Genomic DNA, 16,658 nt, shown 5'->3' on the forward strand with positions numbered 1-16,658 from the left:
ACCAGAATATACTGATGACGGAGTACAGCACACTAAACGTTGTCAGCAGATAATTATCAAAGAGCACTGCGCAAGAGATATATTAGGGTTCCACGTCGCCTGAAAACAAGTCCTCCGTCTTCTCGTCCCAAGTGCATTGCAACTCCTGCAATTGAGGCTCCCGTGCAGCTGTCTACTCGTACAGGGTCAAAGGTTTATTGCTAAAAGGCCTTTATATTTATTGGCCCTTTTAGCCTCAAAGAGCCGACTTCGCGATGGATCGGATCATATACCAAGTTTGACCTTCAACAACTAATCTTCAATAGGTAACCAAAAAGAGTTGGAAATCGATTTTGCCGCTTGCCTAGTGTGCTAAGAAGGATATTGCTCTAGAAGCAGAGCAGATCAAAAACAAGTAGATGTGCAGGGCTATGGTGGAATTAGGCTTACCCATTATCACTCGTTTGGTGCGTCAATTCCCCGACCCGAGGAGCTCGCCATGGTGCTGGCCAGTCCCAAAAGTTTCTAAACCAGATATCGGGGATGGCTATGGTCAAATAACTATGTCCGTCACGGAAAACCGCAGGTTGTGGGACAAGGCGACGAAACTGAAGATATGTCAGACGATTTGGGAACTACTTGCCAATTACGAACTATCCCGCGACCATCAGAACGCGACGGCCTTTTCTAATGCCCTGCAGATGACTCGACTTCGATCGGCCCGCTCCTTGAAGACTTTGATTCCCCACCGCGTATACCAATCATCACGAATGACGACTTAAGGCACACGTGTACAAGCGATAATATCCACACGGGCGGCCGCAACTACGAGCATTTACTGCCATATATGCTCCTGGAATCATACGCTCCATCTTCACGCACGCCGATATAACTCCAAGAGATATCATGATGTATAAAAAGCAACACATCTCAGGGAATCTTGACTGAGCGTTTGCGTGATGGTACCCAGATTATTGGGAATACGCTCAAATGAATGAGACCTAGTGACAGTCACCTCTGGCTGGCAGAGGGCCGATCTCACAGCTCAAGAGAAATGGGATCTTAGTGGTATTATGGTCGCGAGAAGGACTTTGTTTTGATGGTATTTTCAGAGAACAAGTTATATCTGAGCTTCTCAATTGTCGCTTGGGAAGTTTGATGAGCGTATGGCGCAAATGCTACAGCGTTGGACTAGCATTGATACCTCAAAAGCACCCATGTGTTCCATGGCAATCTCTTCTCACCAAAATGCTACTTATGATACGCGTTAATCAGGAGCAAGAAACCCTGATTTTCGAGTGCCCTTTTGTGGAGAATTTACCAAGCCAAATCTATCAGAGCTTCCGGGCACATTGATACATTGTCGGAGTGCTAGATCTCCGTTTGGCCATCTTGCTGGCTCCAAGCTTGCACAGCCTTGGCAATGAACGAGACATGGCAAGTCGGAGCACATAGTTGCCTCCTCTTCTTACGGCGCTCCAGATCAGTGACACGATGCTGTCCCTGCCCGGCACGACATGTGAGTGTATCTCAATAGCGTGGTGGGAAGCATCAAACCCGATCAAGTAAGAACTCCAGTGAGTTGACGAACGCGCGAAAAACTACGCTTGAATCAATAGGAGTTTACTGGCTACCTTCAATATTTGTGTTTATCTGCGATGTCAACCCCGCAGGTCGCGTTTATGCGCGTCGATGCGTCCTCGCTTTGACGCGACTTTTAACCCGCAATACGATGGGGTCAATGCTTGGCTCCCGTAGACGCGAGCCTGCACTTCTGATTCGGCAATGCAGGAAGTGTCGCATCCAGGATTCGTGAATCGTTGCGGTCAGCGAGCGGTGAATAAAAATCGGCTGGTCTTCAGGGGTCGCAGAGGAAACATCCTGCGGGGCCCCGGCCGGGATTGCTGCCAATGATTGCGGGTTGGTCGTGAAGAAACAGTAAACATGTTTATCGTCCTGCGGTCCAGCCCGCCAGTGGTCACGTCCGGAACCTCCTCTTCACCACCGCGTCCCTCTCGCGATCATGGTCTGCTGTTGTGCTAAAAGGGCTCCAGCCTTCTCCCGCCTTTCAAGCCGGCTTCCTCTGTTTTGAATCTTCAAGGGTGGCGCTGATCCCCACTCTCGTGCTTTTCTAGATCCTCTTCTTTGCGCAAAAGCCCAGAGAAGAGTCAAACGGCCTTTTCGTCGCAAAAATATCGACGGCTTTCTCTCTTTTTCTTTCTCATTTTTCAAACAATATTTCTGTAGATGCCTCAACTGGTTTCAGGCAATGAACGACTGAATCATCTTTGTTATATCTGTGTATTCCATATCTATTCTTTCCTTTAGTTGTTGCCCAATTGGTTAGTTCGCATAACTATCCGGGGCACTCCATCTGCCTGCAATACCGAAAGTGTTGACCGCATCTCGACTTCTACCGGTGAAAACTTCTCTGATTTCAAGCAATTCCCTCTCATCACGAAGAACATCTACCTCAAACGATGCCATTGAAGCGCATTGCTTTACATATTTGGATCAACACTCAGCCGCAATGTTTACTCAACCTTCATTCATCGATCTTTTCTTGGAGCGAGGAATTCGCGACACTCTTTTGGCGCATTCCGCAAAGGAAGATATACTGTCGCTACGATTGGTTTGCCAGGAATTGAGCATCCAAACGGCATCAACTTTGTTCCGCGATGTCGAGATTGAATTCCGGAGCAGCACCTTTACGCGGCCAGCGCGAATGGCAGCATTGGAGCGCATCGGCGGGTTTATCGACACGCTCACCTTTCGGCTACCCCATCTAGCAGAAACGTTTCTGCCGCCATTACTTGACCCATTTACCGGAGAAGAGCAAATCTTTGTCTATACTCCCCAGATCCATGCATCCCAATGGTCAGGCTCGAGGCTCAGTATCCCCAAATATGGGTCCTGGGAGATGACAGACCTTTTGACAAAACAATACCCACCTTTGTTCCATGCTGCGACAAATATACCGTCCTTTGTCCGTGCTTTCACAGCTATGCCTTCCATTTCACACTTGATAATCTCCTGCGAAGGTCAAGTTTCCGGCCATCGCTACCGGCGTAGCGTCGTTGACTACGCTCTCGTATCTCTCCGCATAGCCGTTGAGCAAGCGCCACTCAAGGAACTCAAGACACTGTCTTTACTTCCAATTTATCCAGGAGCCCTCCTCTATCTTCGCCACATGGTTGGCTTTGGCACATCCCCGGCCGCCCGCAAACGATGGGTGCAAATACGAAATTTGAGCATCCATATGGACAGCTTTCCCTTTGGATGTGGCGAGCGTACCGATCATTTGAAACTTCTACATTCTTACCTCGAAGGGTTTCCCTCTCTGCGAGAGCTGACCTTCCGTTGGCGTGGAAAAAAGGGCCCTTGTCCGCTCACGTTATCGACGGAGCCATGCATGCGGCCTTCCTCAAATCGCCTCCCGCTCCGCCCCCACACTCCCGAGTCTCCAAAATCTCCGAAGACAAAGCTACGGCCTCTTAGATTCCCATTCTTACGGCATATGGAACTCGAGAATGCGACCCTCGATGCATCTCAAGTTTCCTCTTTCATTCTCGCTCACCGGCGCTCAGTCCGAGAATTCAATTTTGAAGAAACCACCCTCCGCAGCGGAACTTGGGACGAAGCCCTGGCACCCCTCACCCGGAAGTCCACCGGCAGTCCACGCCGCAAACACAGACCACCGCCGGTGGAAGTCATGGACGTGCCTATCATGCTTAGTCCGATCGGGATGGACGCGAGCCAGCTACAAAAGGTGATTATGGCGGAAACAAAACGAAAGGATGTTTCCAGGCATTTCCGAGCATATGCCAATTTCCAGCGGGCCACGTCGAGGACCCGTGGGCTGCTGTTATGTGGACCGGATCATATGAAGCGCTTCCTTCGATCTTCGGTGTTTAGCTGGCGATGAGCTTTCTCCCATTCTTTTCCTTGATTTATGCGGTTTTATGCTCGTGAAAGGCGTTTTTCGCATGGGGAATTGTCTGCTGGCGATAGAAAATGGTGGGGAGCATTGAAAAAGGGGGCTATAACAGGTCAACAATACCGGTGCAGGACGGACTGATGTCACGGAGATGGTGGTTGATTCTTTTATTTACTTTGTTTTCTTCTTCACGATTTGACGATTTTACGAAGAAAGGATGAGTACGCTCCTAGCATCGTTCTTCCTACTGTTATTTTATTCTTCCCTTAGTGTTGCACCTGAGCACGTTGGCGTGCCTCGGTATTTGCAGCCTCATCGTCTACGAAGACGGTGCCTTGAGATTTGAGGGATCTCTGTATTTGATGAATGAACTCTTCTCGTGTTTGTTTGTTTCACTTCGCTTCGATCCACATACTTGAATCCAGTTGTGCATACTATATCAATTATTATTCCTATCGCAGAGTCTGAGCGTCCTGCGCGCTCAGCATCAGATGTCTGGGGAAGTTGTCCACTAGTTAATCAACAGTCATATGTCCTCCGTATGTCATAACTCAATCTTCCGCGCCCTAGCAAGCTTGAGTATTATTTCCACCCCACAAGTTTCAGTTTGAAGCGTGGAAGAAACGCTCTTCATGTGGAAGTTGATGCGGTGTATGGAGGACGGAGGGCATGCGAGTGACCTCAGCGCCTCGGCACCAACGCTTGGCCCTTTGCACGGAACCGTTCACATGCATCCGGGCCTCTATTTATGGTCTGTATATAAAGTCGCAGCCAAATCCACCGAGACCTTCCGCCGTCTTTATCGTCTATCCTCAGTAATAATATCCATTATCGTTTTTTAATTTTCATACGTTAAGATACCCCCCAACTGTCCCTTTTTCGCCTAATTTCATCCACCATGTCTGTCGCAAAGCGTAAGTTGCTGCCCGGGACCTTCCGGGTCAATTGAAAAACAAAGTGCTAAATCCGCTTGAACCTCTTAGCCAGCTTCAAGTCCTCCGCCGCCTTTGATGTTATCAACGACGCTCTCAAGTCCGACAAGGCGGAACGCGAAAACGCCATTAAGAGCACCAAAGCCATTTTCACATTCACCCTGACCAACGACAAGGGCGAGACCGAGAGCTGGTATCTCGATTTCAAGAACCAGGGCGTTGTTGGCAAGGGTGCTGCTCCCGAGGGTGAAAAATCCGATGGTCAGTTTTTTTTCCTTGATAGTCTCCCATGTTAAATCCTGCATTCGCGCTGTGGCTAACATATGTTCTAATTGAATTCTAGTCACCCTCTTGCTCTCTGATTCGGATTTCGGTGGCCTGGTCAGCGGCTCCTCCAACGCACAACGTCTCTTCATGGGCGGCAAGCTCAAGATCAGAGGCAATGTCATGAAGGCCATGAAGATGGAGCCTATCCTCAAGAAGGCTCAGACCAAGGCTAAGTTGTAAATCTGGCCTGCCGGACGCTATGATAGCTTCATCCTTCGCGTTGAAAATGCCTATCGGCATAGGAATGATGGGGGGATATTTTGCATAGATTGCTGTACATATATTTCTCTATTTTGAAAATCTGGCCGCGATTAATGACCAACATCGCATGGCTCTGGTTGTCTGCTGGATACTTGGATGTTCCGGTTTTCGATGCTGTGACTCGACTACTATATCAATCAAAAATGATATGAAAATGAATTCACGGTATATTACAATTACTATGTGCGTAAGCTGAATCGGTGCATTCTAGGGAATTGATACCTTCGACTCTAGACTATGTTGCCAATGTTTTGTTGCTGGACCCAGTATGTCCATCTCTGCACATTAGTGAAGGCTGGCCAGGCAAAATACTTCGTGCTTCATGACATTCATCATAATTTGATAAGCAAGCCTACCTATTTAATCCTTTACTCTCGCACTCCAAGCCCAACGCAACAATGTTAATCCGGGGTCCACGTGACTTCCTATTTTGGAGGCAGCCTTGGCAGCGGATCAGGGCAAAAAAAAGGACTGAGACTTGGGAGGCAGCACGAACCTCCACGACCGCCTTTTATCAACATTTTATCCAACTCGGCCGCGCGCATCCAAGCTGGCCTTTACCCATCCTCCACCAACACCACTTCCCTTTTTTCTTTTTCTATTCGCTCACACTTAGAATTGTAATGCAATACCGGCTGCCGTGATCTGCCTTCCGCTTATCCACTTTCTGTCCCTCGCGGTTCCATTTTGGCTCCCTCGTCGCGTACGTTAATCCGCATGTTAGGCGCCTATAAAAGATCTTTTTTCGAGGTGAGTGTGGGCTATTGATGACTTTGGGACCCTTTCGAAATGCGAAATAACTTCCTGAACGCATCATGCTGAGTATTCCTGGCGGTTAGGCATCCCTGTTTTGATCGCCGCCTTCGCATCGAGTGACGCTTGCACATTTTTCGAAGGCATAGCGAAATCCTGTCCATATTGAAAAACGCGCGCTGTAATTTCCGGTTGCCCCGGTTTCGCGAGCAGTCTGGTTTTGGGTGCTTCCCTAAACGCCCACGTTGTCCAGGTGACCGACTTGGACTTGGAGACTTCATGCACATCGCTTAGTTTGACCGAGAGAGGTCCCTCACGAGTATCGCTCCCACACTCATACTCATACGGATCTTGTGGTGGAAACCCTTAACGACGGTTTTCCGCCAGTTCCGATGTCCAAACGTGGGGCTGAGTTTCAAGGTTCCAAGGAAACAGGGCTAGACACCATGTCTATGAACGCAGAGGCGCCACAGCGGGCTACGGCCGCGCAGCTGGCTAAGAGGAAGTAAGTAGATTTTTCTAGTTGAAGATTTGATTTAACGCTTTGATGCTATGTTTCTTCTGAAGCTTTATGACCATTGTTGTGTTTTGAGAAACGGAGAAATTCGTATTCCGCTCCACCTGATTCAATAGGGATTCGGTATATGGACCGAAACAACGGGAAAAGAGCCCTTTTGTTCCGCTTTCAAGGTGGCTGGCTATGATGTTTGCGATTTCTCGTTGCAATTTCGCGACCTCTTTCTCCGTTCTTTCACTCGCTTTTTCCCTTTTATCTTTGCATTTGATATCAAATCTCACCCGTTCGCCTCCCTTTATCCATCGTTTACATCCCTTGTTCCAATTGCAGCCCGTTGCTTCTTTGGACATGTCTCTTAGGAGCGTCTGAACGAGATGGTTTCGTTGTCGACACCAGAGCTGCTCAAACGGCCTACTTTCCTCAACCGACGACCCTAATCGGAGATACACTGTCTTTATTCTACCCTTCCTTTTTCTCCCTTTGCAACTTTCGTGTTCGGGCTTGTCAGCTAGCCGATTAAGCCCCTTCGACTCCCGAATCCGAAATATTTCGAGCTTGACCTTACCTTTGTGAGACTTATGCTTGATTTGCTTAGCGTCTTCCATCGCATAGCTATATTTTCCATTCAGTGTACCTTGAGTATTTGATCGCTAACTAGATTACAGAATCAGACCATTAAATCAGCGACGGGGCCGCGTCGGTTCCCCTAGTACGACTACCTTTAGCCAGTCGTCGCCTTTTAACACCATCGATCCAAACATTGTACCAAATCCGGTCTCGTCACCTGGAGTAAATGGCTTTCCATTTGGCCAATCACAAAGCTTTTCACAAGGCAACTCGCAGAATACGCAGCCCCAGCCTTTTGGAGACCAAAATAATTCTTTTGCATTTTTCGGATCCCAAAGCAGTTCCGCGCCGTCATCTTTCAGCTTCTCAGCATCAACGCCCAATCAGCAAATCAACAATCCATTCAGCAACATGGGGTCAACTCAGAATTCGAATTTTCAAGGATTCAAGGGAAACATGTTCAATATCCCACCCACAACAAACCAAAATGGGCAGTCGGGGGCTGGCAATATTTTTGGAGGCAATGCTTTCGGTTCGCAACAGAACCAGCAGCAACCGTTTTCATTGGGAGGCAGTAATGCGGCCTCTAGCAGCATATTCGCGACATCTGCACCACCTACTAGTGGCGTTTTTGGCCAGACATCGGGAAACAGTTTATGGCCTGCTGCTCAGCCATTCGCGACTTCTCCAGTGAAATCCGCCGACCAGATGCAAATGTCACCAGACGGAAAACCGGCCTTTGGCGAAAGCAAATCAAATCCATTTAATATATCCGCACCAGCACAACCTTCATTTACTTCTACCGCCACGACTACACCTTCTTTCTCATTTAGCGGGTTTGCCCCAACCAGTACATCTACGTCTTCGGCTTCAACATCTGCAAGCGCCCCGGCTCCTAGTTGGAACTTCTCAGCGACGGCTCCCACCGGCACTCATCTTTTTGGCGGGCCAACCAAAGCGAATGAAAGTGCCAAAGCTACATCATCAACAGAGTCCAGCAGCACAAACGCTCCGGCAGGGTTTCCCAGTGGCGCCCTATTTGGCCGCACTAGTGAACCAGAGAAGAGTGTTTCCAAAACCGATACTGCTACTCCAACTACATCTAATACATCCCAATCGACCTTCGCAACTCCTGCAGCGCCCGTGACGAGCAACCTTTTCGGAAACATCAGCAAACCTAAAGATGACTCTCAAGATTCAAGTGCGAAACAAAGCGCTACTGTTAACGAACCTCCAAAGCTTCAATTTGGCAGCTCGCTTTTTGGAACAAGTAAGCCAGCGGAGGGTGAAGCGGCAACACCGTTCGGCAGACCTTCCGCATCTACAAGCGTTGTGTCTTCGACTCCATCAACTACACCCGCACAATCATTGTTTCCTTCTAGCAGTGCTAAGCCGCTTTTTGGTGGGTTTTCGAAACCAGAGCCAACTGTACCTGAGCCGTCACCTACGCCGAAAACGGATTCAGCCACGGCGAGCCTCACGCCGTCCCCAGCCGCCCCGCCAGCACTTTTGGCTTCCACAAATGGCGCCTCTTCATTCTCTCGCACCACTCAACCGGAGCAGAATGATACGAAATCTGGACCAGAAAAGGATACTGCACCGACCCCTTCATTGTTTGCGTCTTCGGCGCCAGCCCCTGCCACTTCCTTATTTCCTGCATCTGCCACATCCAGCACTTTATTCGGAAGCTCAGCCAAAACTTCAGAGCCTTCGCTACCTTCATCTACTGGACCCATATTTGGGGAAACTACTGCAACTCCGTCTTCAAAACCCACCTTTGGAACAGGGTTCTCGTGGGGTGCCCCCCAATCTACTGCAAAAGAGTCCAGCAAAGAATTGAGCTCTGAGCAGTCCAAAGCGCCTGCTCCAGTAGCTAGCAGTAAAACGTTTGAAAAGCCTGCTGAGACAACATTCGGTGCTTCCAGTTCCATCTTCAAACCTACCGATGCATCTCAACCTCCTGCGGCCACCACCCCCGCAGTATCATTCACACCCTTTGAATCCTTCAAGGCAGTTCAACCGGTTGCGAAGGATGCCGCGGTTGGTGCGGGTGCGTTGATAAAGAAACCGGATTATGTTGACTCTGGCATACAAACCATCTATGAAGTGGAGTCAGAAGTTGCACAATTGATGCCTTCGGAGGATGAGATACCCTCCGGTCTTAACAAGGCTGAAAAGGAGGACTGGATCAAGCGCTGGCGATTCCAATATATCAATGAAAGCTTCAAAGAGCAGATAGCTGCGCTTGATGCCACCTGCAACGATTTTGAGCCCCTCATCGCCTACTATGTCATGCTTCGTCGACAAATTGGGTATCCATGCTCAATGGTCAGCCACTATCGTGCGGTCCCACACGGAAGTAAGCGAATATTCTATCCTGGAGACCCAATACCGGCTCAAAAGGAGGAGTCAAGTAAGGACGAGCAAGCCCAAATTACACAGGGTGGACATATTGAAATCGCTGGACCATCTCCTTCCACATCAACGAAACGAAAGGCTAGTGATGATCATGACGCGAAAGCCCTGCCTAGTCAATCAGAGAAACGTGCCAAGGTCGCTGACGAATCAAACGTAGCCAAGGTCACTGACCAGAGTGCCACGGAAAATGGTGAAGGTGAAACTTCTGATACGCTGCGCATGTTTATCAGTTCTTACGTCGCAGCTCAAGGACGAGAAACCTCGCCTCAACCTTTACAACTTGAAGCTGAGCCAAGCGAAACACAAACGGCGCCCTCTGCTAACCCGATTTCCGAAACATCTGCACAATCGCCGGCCACAAATGGTCGTAGCCTTTTTGATAGAGTCGAGTTGGACAACAGTGGTCAACTGCGCCGAGAAGTCGACGATAAGGCCGAGAACAAAGTCGATTCGACTTCGACGGAAAAATCTGCAGATCCGATTGGGAATCTGTTCAATGGATCGAAATTTGCGTCGTCTTTCAATACTCCCAGGATCCATCACCCCTCAGTTTTCATTCACTTCAAATGCGAATACCAGATCGCCATCCCCTTCAAATCCAAAGACCGATGGAGAGACGCCCAAGGCCTCCCCGCCCAGGTCGATGTTTGCGAATAATACGTCATTTCCGAAATTCTCATTTGGAACAGGATCAGAGGCATCCACACCTCCCGGTACAGCAGGCTCCAACGGCGTTTCTACACCAAACCTTTCTACCCTTTTCGGCACACCTGCTCCGAAGCCTCTTTTCCAGCTCACCGAACCTAAAAAGCAAGGCAGCAGTGCAATGCTATCTCCAGCTCCGTTATCCGCTAGTACATCTGTCGAGCCCAGTCGATCGACTACCCCAGCAGTGTCTGACTCAGGCGCAGGTGACTCAACAGAAGAGACCGCGAACCTTCCCCAAGTCGACCTCACAAAGGGTGGCGTAGGCGAAGGGGATGAAGATGCGAAATTTGAAATTCGAGCTCGTGCTTTGAAACTTAAACCAGGCGCTTCATGGGAGGTAAAGGGCGTCGGTTTACTTCGTATTCTTAAGCATCGAGAGAATGGTCGCTGCCGGATACTGCTGCGAGCGGATCCAAGCGGCAACGTCATTCTAAACGCGTCTTTGATTCCACAGGTTGATTACCTTCAACGTGCGACCAGTGTCCAATTCCTGGTTCCTGCTGCCAAGGAAGCGGAACACTGGGCTTTGAAGGTTAAAGACGCTTCAAAGGCTTCTGAACTGGCTGCTGTTATGGAAGAATGCAAGAAGATAGATTAGCTGAAAGCCTCGGTAGTTTGTTTATTATGGAACAACGGCCCTCATGATCATTGTATGTGTTGCTTTTCTGGTTTTGCCCCGGTTTTCGGAGGCAGTCTATGCTATAATCCGAATGAAATGGAATAGGGTACACTTTGTTTCTTATGCACATATCTTCCCATCTTCCTTTGCCCACGGGGAAGATGTGTTTTTCCTACAGCAGCGAAAAAAATAAATTGGAATGTTCGATTTGTCATACTCGGACCTGGGGTGTCTAATGTTTGAAAAACTTGCAAGAATTTTGTTTTTTTTAGATTGGAGTACTTTTGGGTCCCTTGACATAGTAGCATAGCCCTTGCTGTGACCGGTTTTTACCTGGTCAACCCCTTGAATATTCTTCCGGATAGATTGTTACGTATACCATATAGCCCTATTGTGATTCTTTGGAGATGCGATGACGGCCATTCTTTGGTGCTTTTGGTTTAAATGGAGCAAGTCCTAAAGGGCTTTTAATGTGTTGGATGTGTGACCGCCGATGTATTTACCTGCTCTCGTTGTGCGCAAGAGAAAAGAAAAGAATCTCTTCCCACTCGCGGATTCGAACTCCCGATACCATTTTCCCACTCCCGCAGTGTTTTTCCAAAGCTATGAGTTTGGCCCTCGGCACGTCCATAAAGGTACTTGGTGTCGATGATCCAGCACCAGCTTCAACAAGATATAAAAAATCCATCCTCGCCCCGAAAAGAAGCTCGGGGTGCAGATATGAAGCAGATTCCCACAAGGCAGCATAAAATAAAGTCGACCCCCGCAGCTGCTACTGCCCGCTTCTCCTGGCTCTCTCACGCAACCAGAGATCTAAGGCTGTACCGCTGCATAGCGAGGAGGTACTGGTGTGGAATTATGCAGAACGAGAGCCATTCCCCAATTTCCTTTGGTTGGGGGTTTGCAGTTCGCAGGTAGCAGGTTAGAAGCTCGTTTGAGAGCTCTAACCGCTACGCCACCACCTCGACTTGTTATGAGGTTCGGAGCTTTGTTGGTTCATAACCTTGGTTTGTGTTGTGTTGCTGGATACTTACCAGATCATGCTATGATAATTATACAACGCTATCTCTGGATTCAATATTCTTTTCGACTTATAACAGATTTCAAAATCTCGTCGACTCAGCTGATGATTTCACATATCAATGAGCCCTTGGGATCTCCCCAGCCTTAACTTTTAGCTTCCCTGGCACGAGATGCGAGATGAAATACTAAATCTCGCCTTCTGCCCGGGATGTAAGGCTTATTGACAGGGATAACGACCGTAATCGGTACAATGACATGCAGCCCGATCTGTGCTTGCTCGAAGCCTGCCCTGCAATTCTGACATGAGCGTGGACAGTTATCTGAACTCATTGCAAAGCTTTTGTCAGATCGGCTCACGCAGGCTCCCAGGTATCTTTTTTATACAGGCGGCGAGACTTGGGGATCTACATTACAAGAACAAGGGATTGAACCCTTTCTTTCTCCCATGATGTCAAGTCTTTCAAGGATTAAAAGGGTCGCCTCTCTTAACGCGGATTGTTTCCTCCAAGTTTAAAATTGAGCGGACATCTGAACGGCTCCAGGCGAGGGACATAAAACTGCGCGTCCATCCATCGTATTAGAGACATCCGCCAAACTCGAGATGCAGTGACTGCACCCGGCATCGGAACTGCTGGTGGACTTTCGGGATTTCAACTGCCAGCCAGCGTCTTCGGGGTTTGTGATTGCATTGAACGCACACGCCCCTTCATCTCTTGATTGGATTGTCGCCGCGGGGGCAGAGCACAGAAGAAATACCTCACAAATCTTATTCTCCTGCGATGCATCCCATCGTCGAGGAGAGAGCGCAACTAACTAATAGTTAATCGATTCTCTCGGTTCTGGTCGAACGTGTCCCTTGAATCGCTGCCTGTTCTTCTTGATCACGCGTGTCCCAGGAATCTCATCGATCCTTGCGGGCCTGGGACTGCTCTCCCATCAGCGAGGGTCGGTGCATGCCGCCACAAACCCCACTACGGGATGCTTGCCACACCAGGGCCTAGTGTCTGCTCGTCACTCAAAATTCCGGCTGTGGCTAGCGGCCGCGGAGCGTGGAACCAACGCCGTGGTTCAGCATCCTGGACACGATGCTCCTTAAACGAGCTCGACAACTCGGCGAACAAAGGGCGATGCGGTTGCTGGAAAATCTCGTCGCTATAAGAGATTCCTCTGGGATCTCATTTCTTCTTGCTCATTCTCATCCCAGGAGGAAATCTCTTTCCAGGCTGCTGGATGCGTGGACGACTTGAGTTTCCCACCATCTTCTCCTTATTCCCCTCCCGTGCCTCTGATTCGGAAACACGGTTCCCCACCCGACCATGGCGTTGCCTGCTAGGCCCAGGACCAAGGACACGGGTCAAAACGACGCCCAGATTAGGCCCGACTCTGAAGTATGAGAGCATGTTGAAACCAGCCGCTTCATTAGCATCTCGTTCAACTTGTGTACTATTGATGCTAACAACGCTAAATAGCTGGCTGTTCCAGTTGACGAAGGCTACTATGACGACAACCGGTGAGAGTCGACCGTCTCCACGCTTCCCAGCGATATTTATATCCTCTGACGGGACGGCGCCGACTAGATCTTGCTTCACTTCTTCAGTAGCATCGAGCATAAGGAAATACCGTCGGGAGAATGGAAGAACCTACCATTCCTTCAAGGAAGGAAGTATGATACGTTACCCAGTGCTTTGTTTAGTTACATAGGATATCAATGCTAAGGATCTACTCTAATGCAAGGCTATCTTTTTCCAAACGATGCTGTGAGCTGCCGCCGCACGAACATGAGATGGCTCCGTTGTATGCTAACACATCAATCCTCAGAAAGAGAACGAGCGGCTTGGTTAGCATGCACCCGGCGGCTCCTAGTTTTGCGGTCATCGCTTACTCAACATGATCAAAGATATGCAACATGCCTTATTTCGACGATCTGTAGAAGGAAAGCTAGCATTAGCCCCTATTCCAAAAGATATACGGCATGTTCTAGACGTCGGTATGAGATGTCCAAAAAGACGCGAGTGTCAACCCGTTCTATACTAAAATCTAATCAAGGCACGGGAACGGGTATATGGGCCATAGAATTTGGTGAGTTTGCTGCCGTAGGAAGTGTTGGTGGCTAAACTAGTTACGTATGATTCTAACAGCCCTACGCAGCCGATCAATTTCCATCCGCTGAAGTCAGTTTCCCATCTTAAAGAACGTCCATAGATATGGGTATCGCTCACTAGTATCTTGCTGCGATTAGGTTATTGGCACGGACTTATCCCCTATACAACCTTCATTGTACCATTCTCCATTCATTCTAGGCCCTTTACTGTCTGAATCGATCGCTAACTCCGGGCAGTGTACCGCGCAATGTGACCTTTGCGATTGACGATGCCGAGGCCGACTGGCATTTCCATCAGAAATTCGATTATATCCACGGGAGGCTGCTGATGGGTTCATTGTGTGATTGGGATAAGTTCTACAGGCAATGCTACAAGTTGAGTCGAACCTCTTGCTTATCCTTGCATAGCTTGACGACATCAGGGTCTTTATGTTTATGGCTCCATAAACCTGGTTTTTGCTATCCTCGATTTTTCTAACTAGATCGAATAAATCATAGAAATCTCAAACCCGGCGGTTATATCGAAGTGCAAGACATCCGACTCCCTTTCGGCTGTGACGACGGCACCGTGAGGCCCAATTCAACCATACTTCAATGGATACATCTTCTTATCTATGCCTGTGACGTCCTCGAGCGCCCCATCGACGTTGCAAAGGACCACAAGCGTCGAATGGAAGAGGCTGGTTTTGTCGATGTTGTCGAAGTTGTCCAGAAATGGCCGATGAACAACTGGCCAAAGGACCCGGTCATGAAGGAAATGGGCATGTGGAATCTGGTGAATATGCTGGAGGGCATGCATGCGGCAACTATGGCTCCGTTTACAAGGGGGCTGGCTTGGTCGCCGCAGGAAGTTGAGCTGCTGCTGGTTGCGTTGCGGAGAGATGTGAAGGATACAAGCATGCATATTTATTGGCCAGTGTGAGTGTGATCTTTGGTTTTATGCCTTGCCCAGTATTGTGGACGAAGAATGTGGTATAGCCTTTTGAGTCGCTGGCTGATTTGTTACTTTTAGGTACTTTGTTTATGGCCGCAAACCGTTAAATGCAGAGGATTGAAGCGAGAATTTCTTGCGAGGACTTTTATTGACATTGTGATTCAATTGATACCTATGCTCTTGTTGAGCGAAATTCGCCCAATCAATACCCACCTGACCTATTTACAGTCACGCTTTGCTCGAAGATATGAATGAAACTCGTGATCATCTTCATTGTTGTGCATTGGGACTTTCGAAAGGCCATATGTAGACAATATTCAATGAAGTAGAGGAACGACCGAGTCATCATACCATGTGATTAACATGATTTTGAACCTTTCCTAACCCCGCAACACCAAATGGATATTGACAGCTAATTTTACGAGCGATACATCTAAGCATCCTCAATCACAGAGGTGTGGAGACCCTTGGCATCCTTCACATTGACGGCCTGAACGAAAGAGTACAACTTTTCTTTGGCGCCCTCCTCATCGTTACGCTTGCGGCTGATGCGAACGCGGAGTCTGAACGGAACACCCTTGATACCGGCTTCCCAGACCTTCTTGTTGAGCTGAGGGTCGAGGCGGACGTCTCTTGTGCCCTGTATAGTTGCAAGAAAAAGGAATTAAGTGATCAGTTGGGGTGTCAAGTCAATAATAAACAACAAAAGGATGCTGAGCTTACCATCGCATTCTCAGCGAATGCACGGATCTCCTTGATGGCTCTTGGTGCTCTCTTCTTGAAGGAGACGCCATGGACCTATAAAACCCGAAAAATAACAAGAAGAAACAAATTAGTCTTCCGTCCGAATGCCCAGTTTTGTTTCTTGTTCAAAAGCACAGAAAGCGCGTAAAACCGCGGGGCCTTAAGATGGACTTCATAAAACTAATTATTTTTTTTTCTTGCTTCTCTTTTTCTCTCTTCCACTTCGCTGTCTCCCTCGAGAATCGTTCCCATTATCCACCACGGTGTATAATAGAAGGTCGAGTCTTTACCGGAGAGCAGATGGGCGGATAGATGCGACTGGATGTCTTGATTGAAGCTTCGTTCTATTCGGTTCTCCGTCCATAATCCTGACCCCAGCAGTGCGCGCACTGGCATGGTGGAACAATTTCCCGGCCATTTTTTGCGCTTTCTTTTCAAAAATAGCATTTCCCGGGATCAACGTACTCTCTTGTGAAGGTGGATGGTGTACTCGCGAGTAACAACATCGGCGATGGCGGAGCGGCCGCTCTTCTTTCCAGCTTTGGCACTCGACATTGTCTGCAAAAGAAATATAGTTGTCAATGGATGATTGTCTAAGCAGATAACGGGAAAACGAGAAGTGATACTAACTGGCTGTTGCGGAGTTATCCTTTGAAGTCTCTGGGTGTCCTCGGTGTCGTCGTCGACTTTCGTTTCGATCTTCAAAAAAGGAAAGTTTTGATATTCGACTTGGTGGGACTCGCTTATCAATGACTAATCAGAGAAATGTGAACACGTGATATAACTGACTAGCGGTGATTATATAATCGGGTCCTCAAGGGTCCATCTTCAAAATATC

At 48.5% G+C, this 16,658-nt stretch overlaps 6 protein-coding genes across 6 annotated transcripts; 4 read left to right on the forward strand and 2 right to left on the reverse strand.

The window, feature by feature from the left end:
* Positions 1-2,509: 2,509 nt before the first annotated feature.
* Positions 2,510-3,904, forward strand: UREG_05374 (uncharacterized protein; the record flags this gene model as incomplete). The annotated part of the gene is made up of 1 exon (XM_002584639.1): positions 2,510-3,904. One exon carries the CDS (start codon positions 2,510-2,512, stop codon positions 3,902-3,904), a length of 1,395 nt encoding a protein of 464 aa, XP_002584685.1.
* Positions 3,905-4,814: 910 nt separating this feature from the next.
* Positions 4,815-5,355, forward strand: UREG_05375 (fatty acid-binding protein; the record flags this gene model as incomplete). Its single annotated transcript, XM_002584640.1, has 3 exons — positions 4,815-4,830; positions 4,900-5,109; positions 5,192-5,355. 3 exons carry the CDS (start codon positions 4,815-4,817, stop codon positions 5,353-5,355), a joined length of 390 nt encoding a protein of 129 aa, XP_002584686.1.
* A 1,280-nt stretch (positions 5,356-6,635) lies between these two features.
* Positions 6,636-10,997, forward strand: UREG_05376 (uncharacterized protein; the record flags this gene model as incomplete). The annotated part of the gene is made up of 3 exons (XM_002584641.1): positions 6,636-6,694; positions 7,372-10,206; positions 10,271-10,997. The coding sequence occupies 3 exons, from the start codon at positions 6,636-6,638 to the stop codon at positions 10,995-10,997; spliced, it is 3,621 nt and encodes a 1,206-aa protein (XP_002584687.1).
* A 2,219-nt stretch (positions 10,998-13,216) lies between these two features.
* Positions 13,217-13,651, reverse strand: UREG_05377 (uncharacterized protein; the record flags this gene model as incomplete). Its single annotated transcript, XM_002584642.1, has 1 exon — positions 13,217-13,651. One exon carries the CDS (start codon positions 13,649-13,651, stop codon positions 13,217-13,219), a length of 435 nt encoding a protein of 144 aa, XP_002584688.1.
* A 594-nt stretch (positions 13,652-14,245) lies between these two features.
* UREG_05378 (uncharacterized protein) lies at positions 14,246-15,197 on the forward strand (the record flags this gene model as incomplete). The annotated part of the gene is made up of 4 exons (XM_002584643.1): positions 14,246-14,262; positions 14,380-14,481; positions 14,641-15,060; positions 15,155-15,197. 4 exons carry the CDS (start codon positions 14,246-14,248, stop codon positions 15,195-15,197), a joined length of 582 nt encoding a protein of 193 aa, XP_002584689.1.
* Positions 15,198-15,509: 312 nt separating this feature from the next.
* UREG_05379 (60S ribosomal protein L31) lies at positions 15,510-16,375 on the reverse strand (the record flags this gene model as incomplete). Its single annotated transcript, XM_002584644.1, has 3 exons — positions 15,510-15,716; positions 15,800-15,874; positions 16,286-16,375. 3 exons carry the CDS (start codon positions 16,373-16,375, stop codon positions 15,510-15,512), a joined length of 372 nt encoding a protein of 123 aa, XP_002584690.1.
* Positions 16,376-16,658: the final 283 nt, after the last annotated feature.

Source organism: Uncinocarpus reesii, genomic scaffold, assembly GCF_000003515.1.
Source record: "Uncinocarpus reesii 1704 scaffold_3 genomic scaffold, whole genome shotgun sequence".
Lineage (NCBI taxonomy): Eukaryota > Fungi > Ascomycota > Eurotiomycetes > Onygenales > Onygenaceae > Uncinocarpus > Uncinocarpus reesii.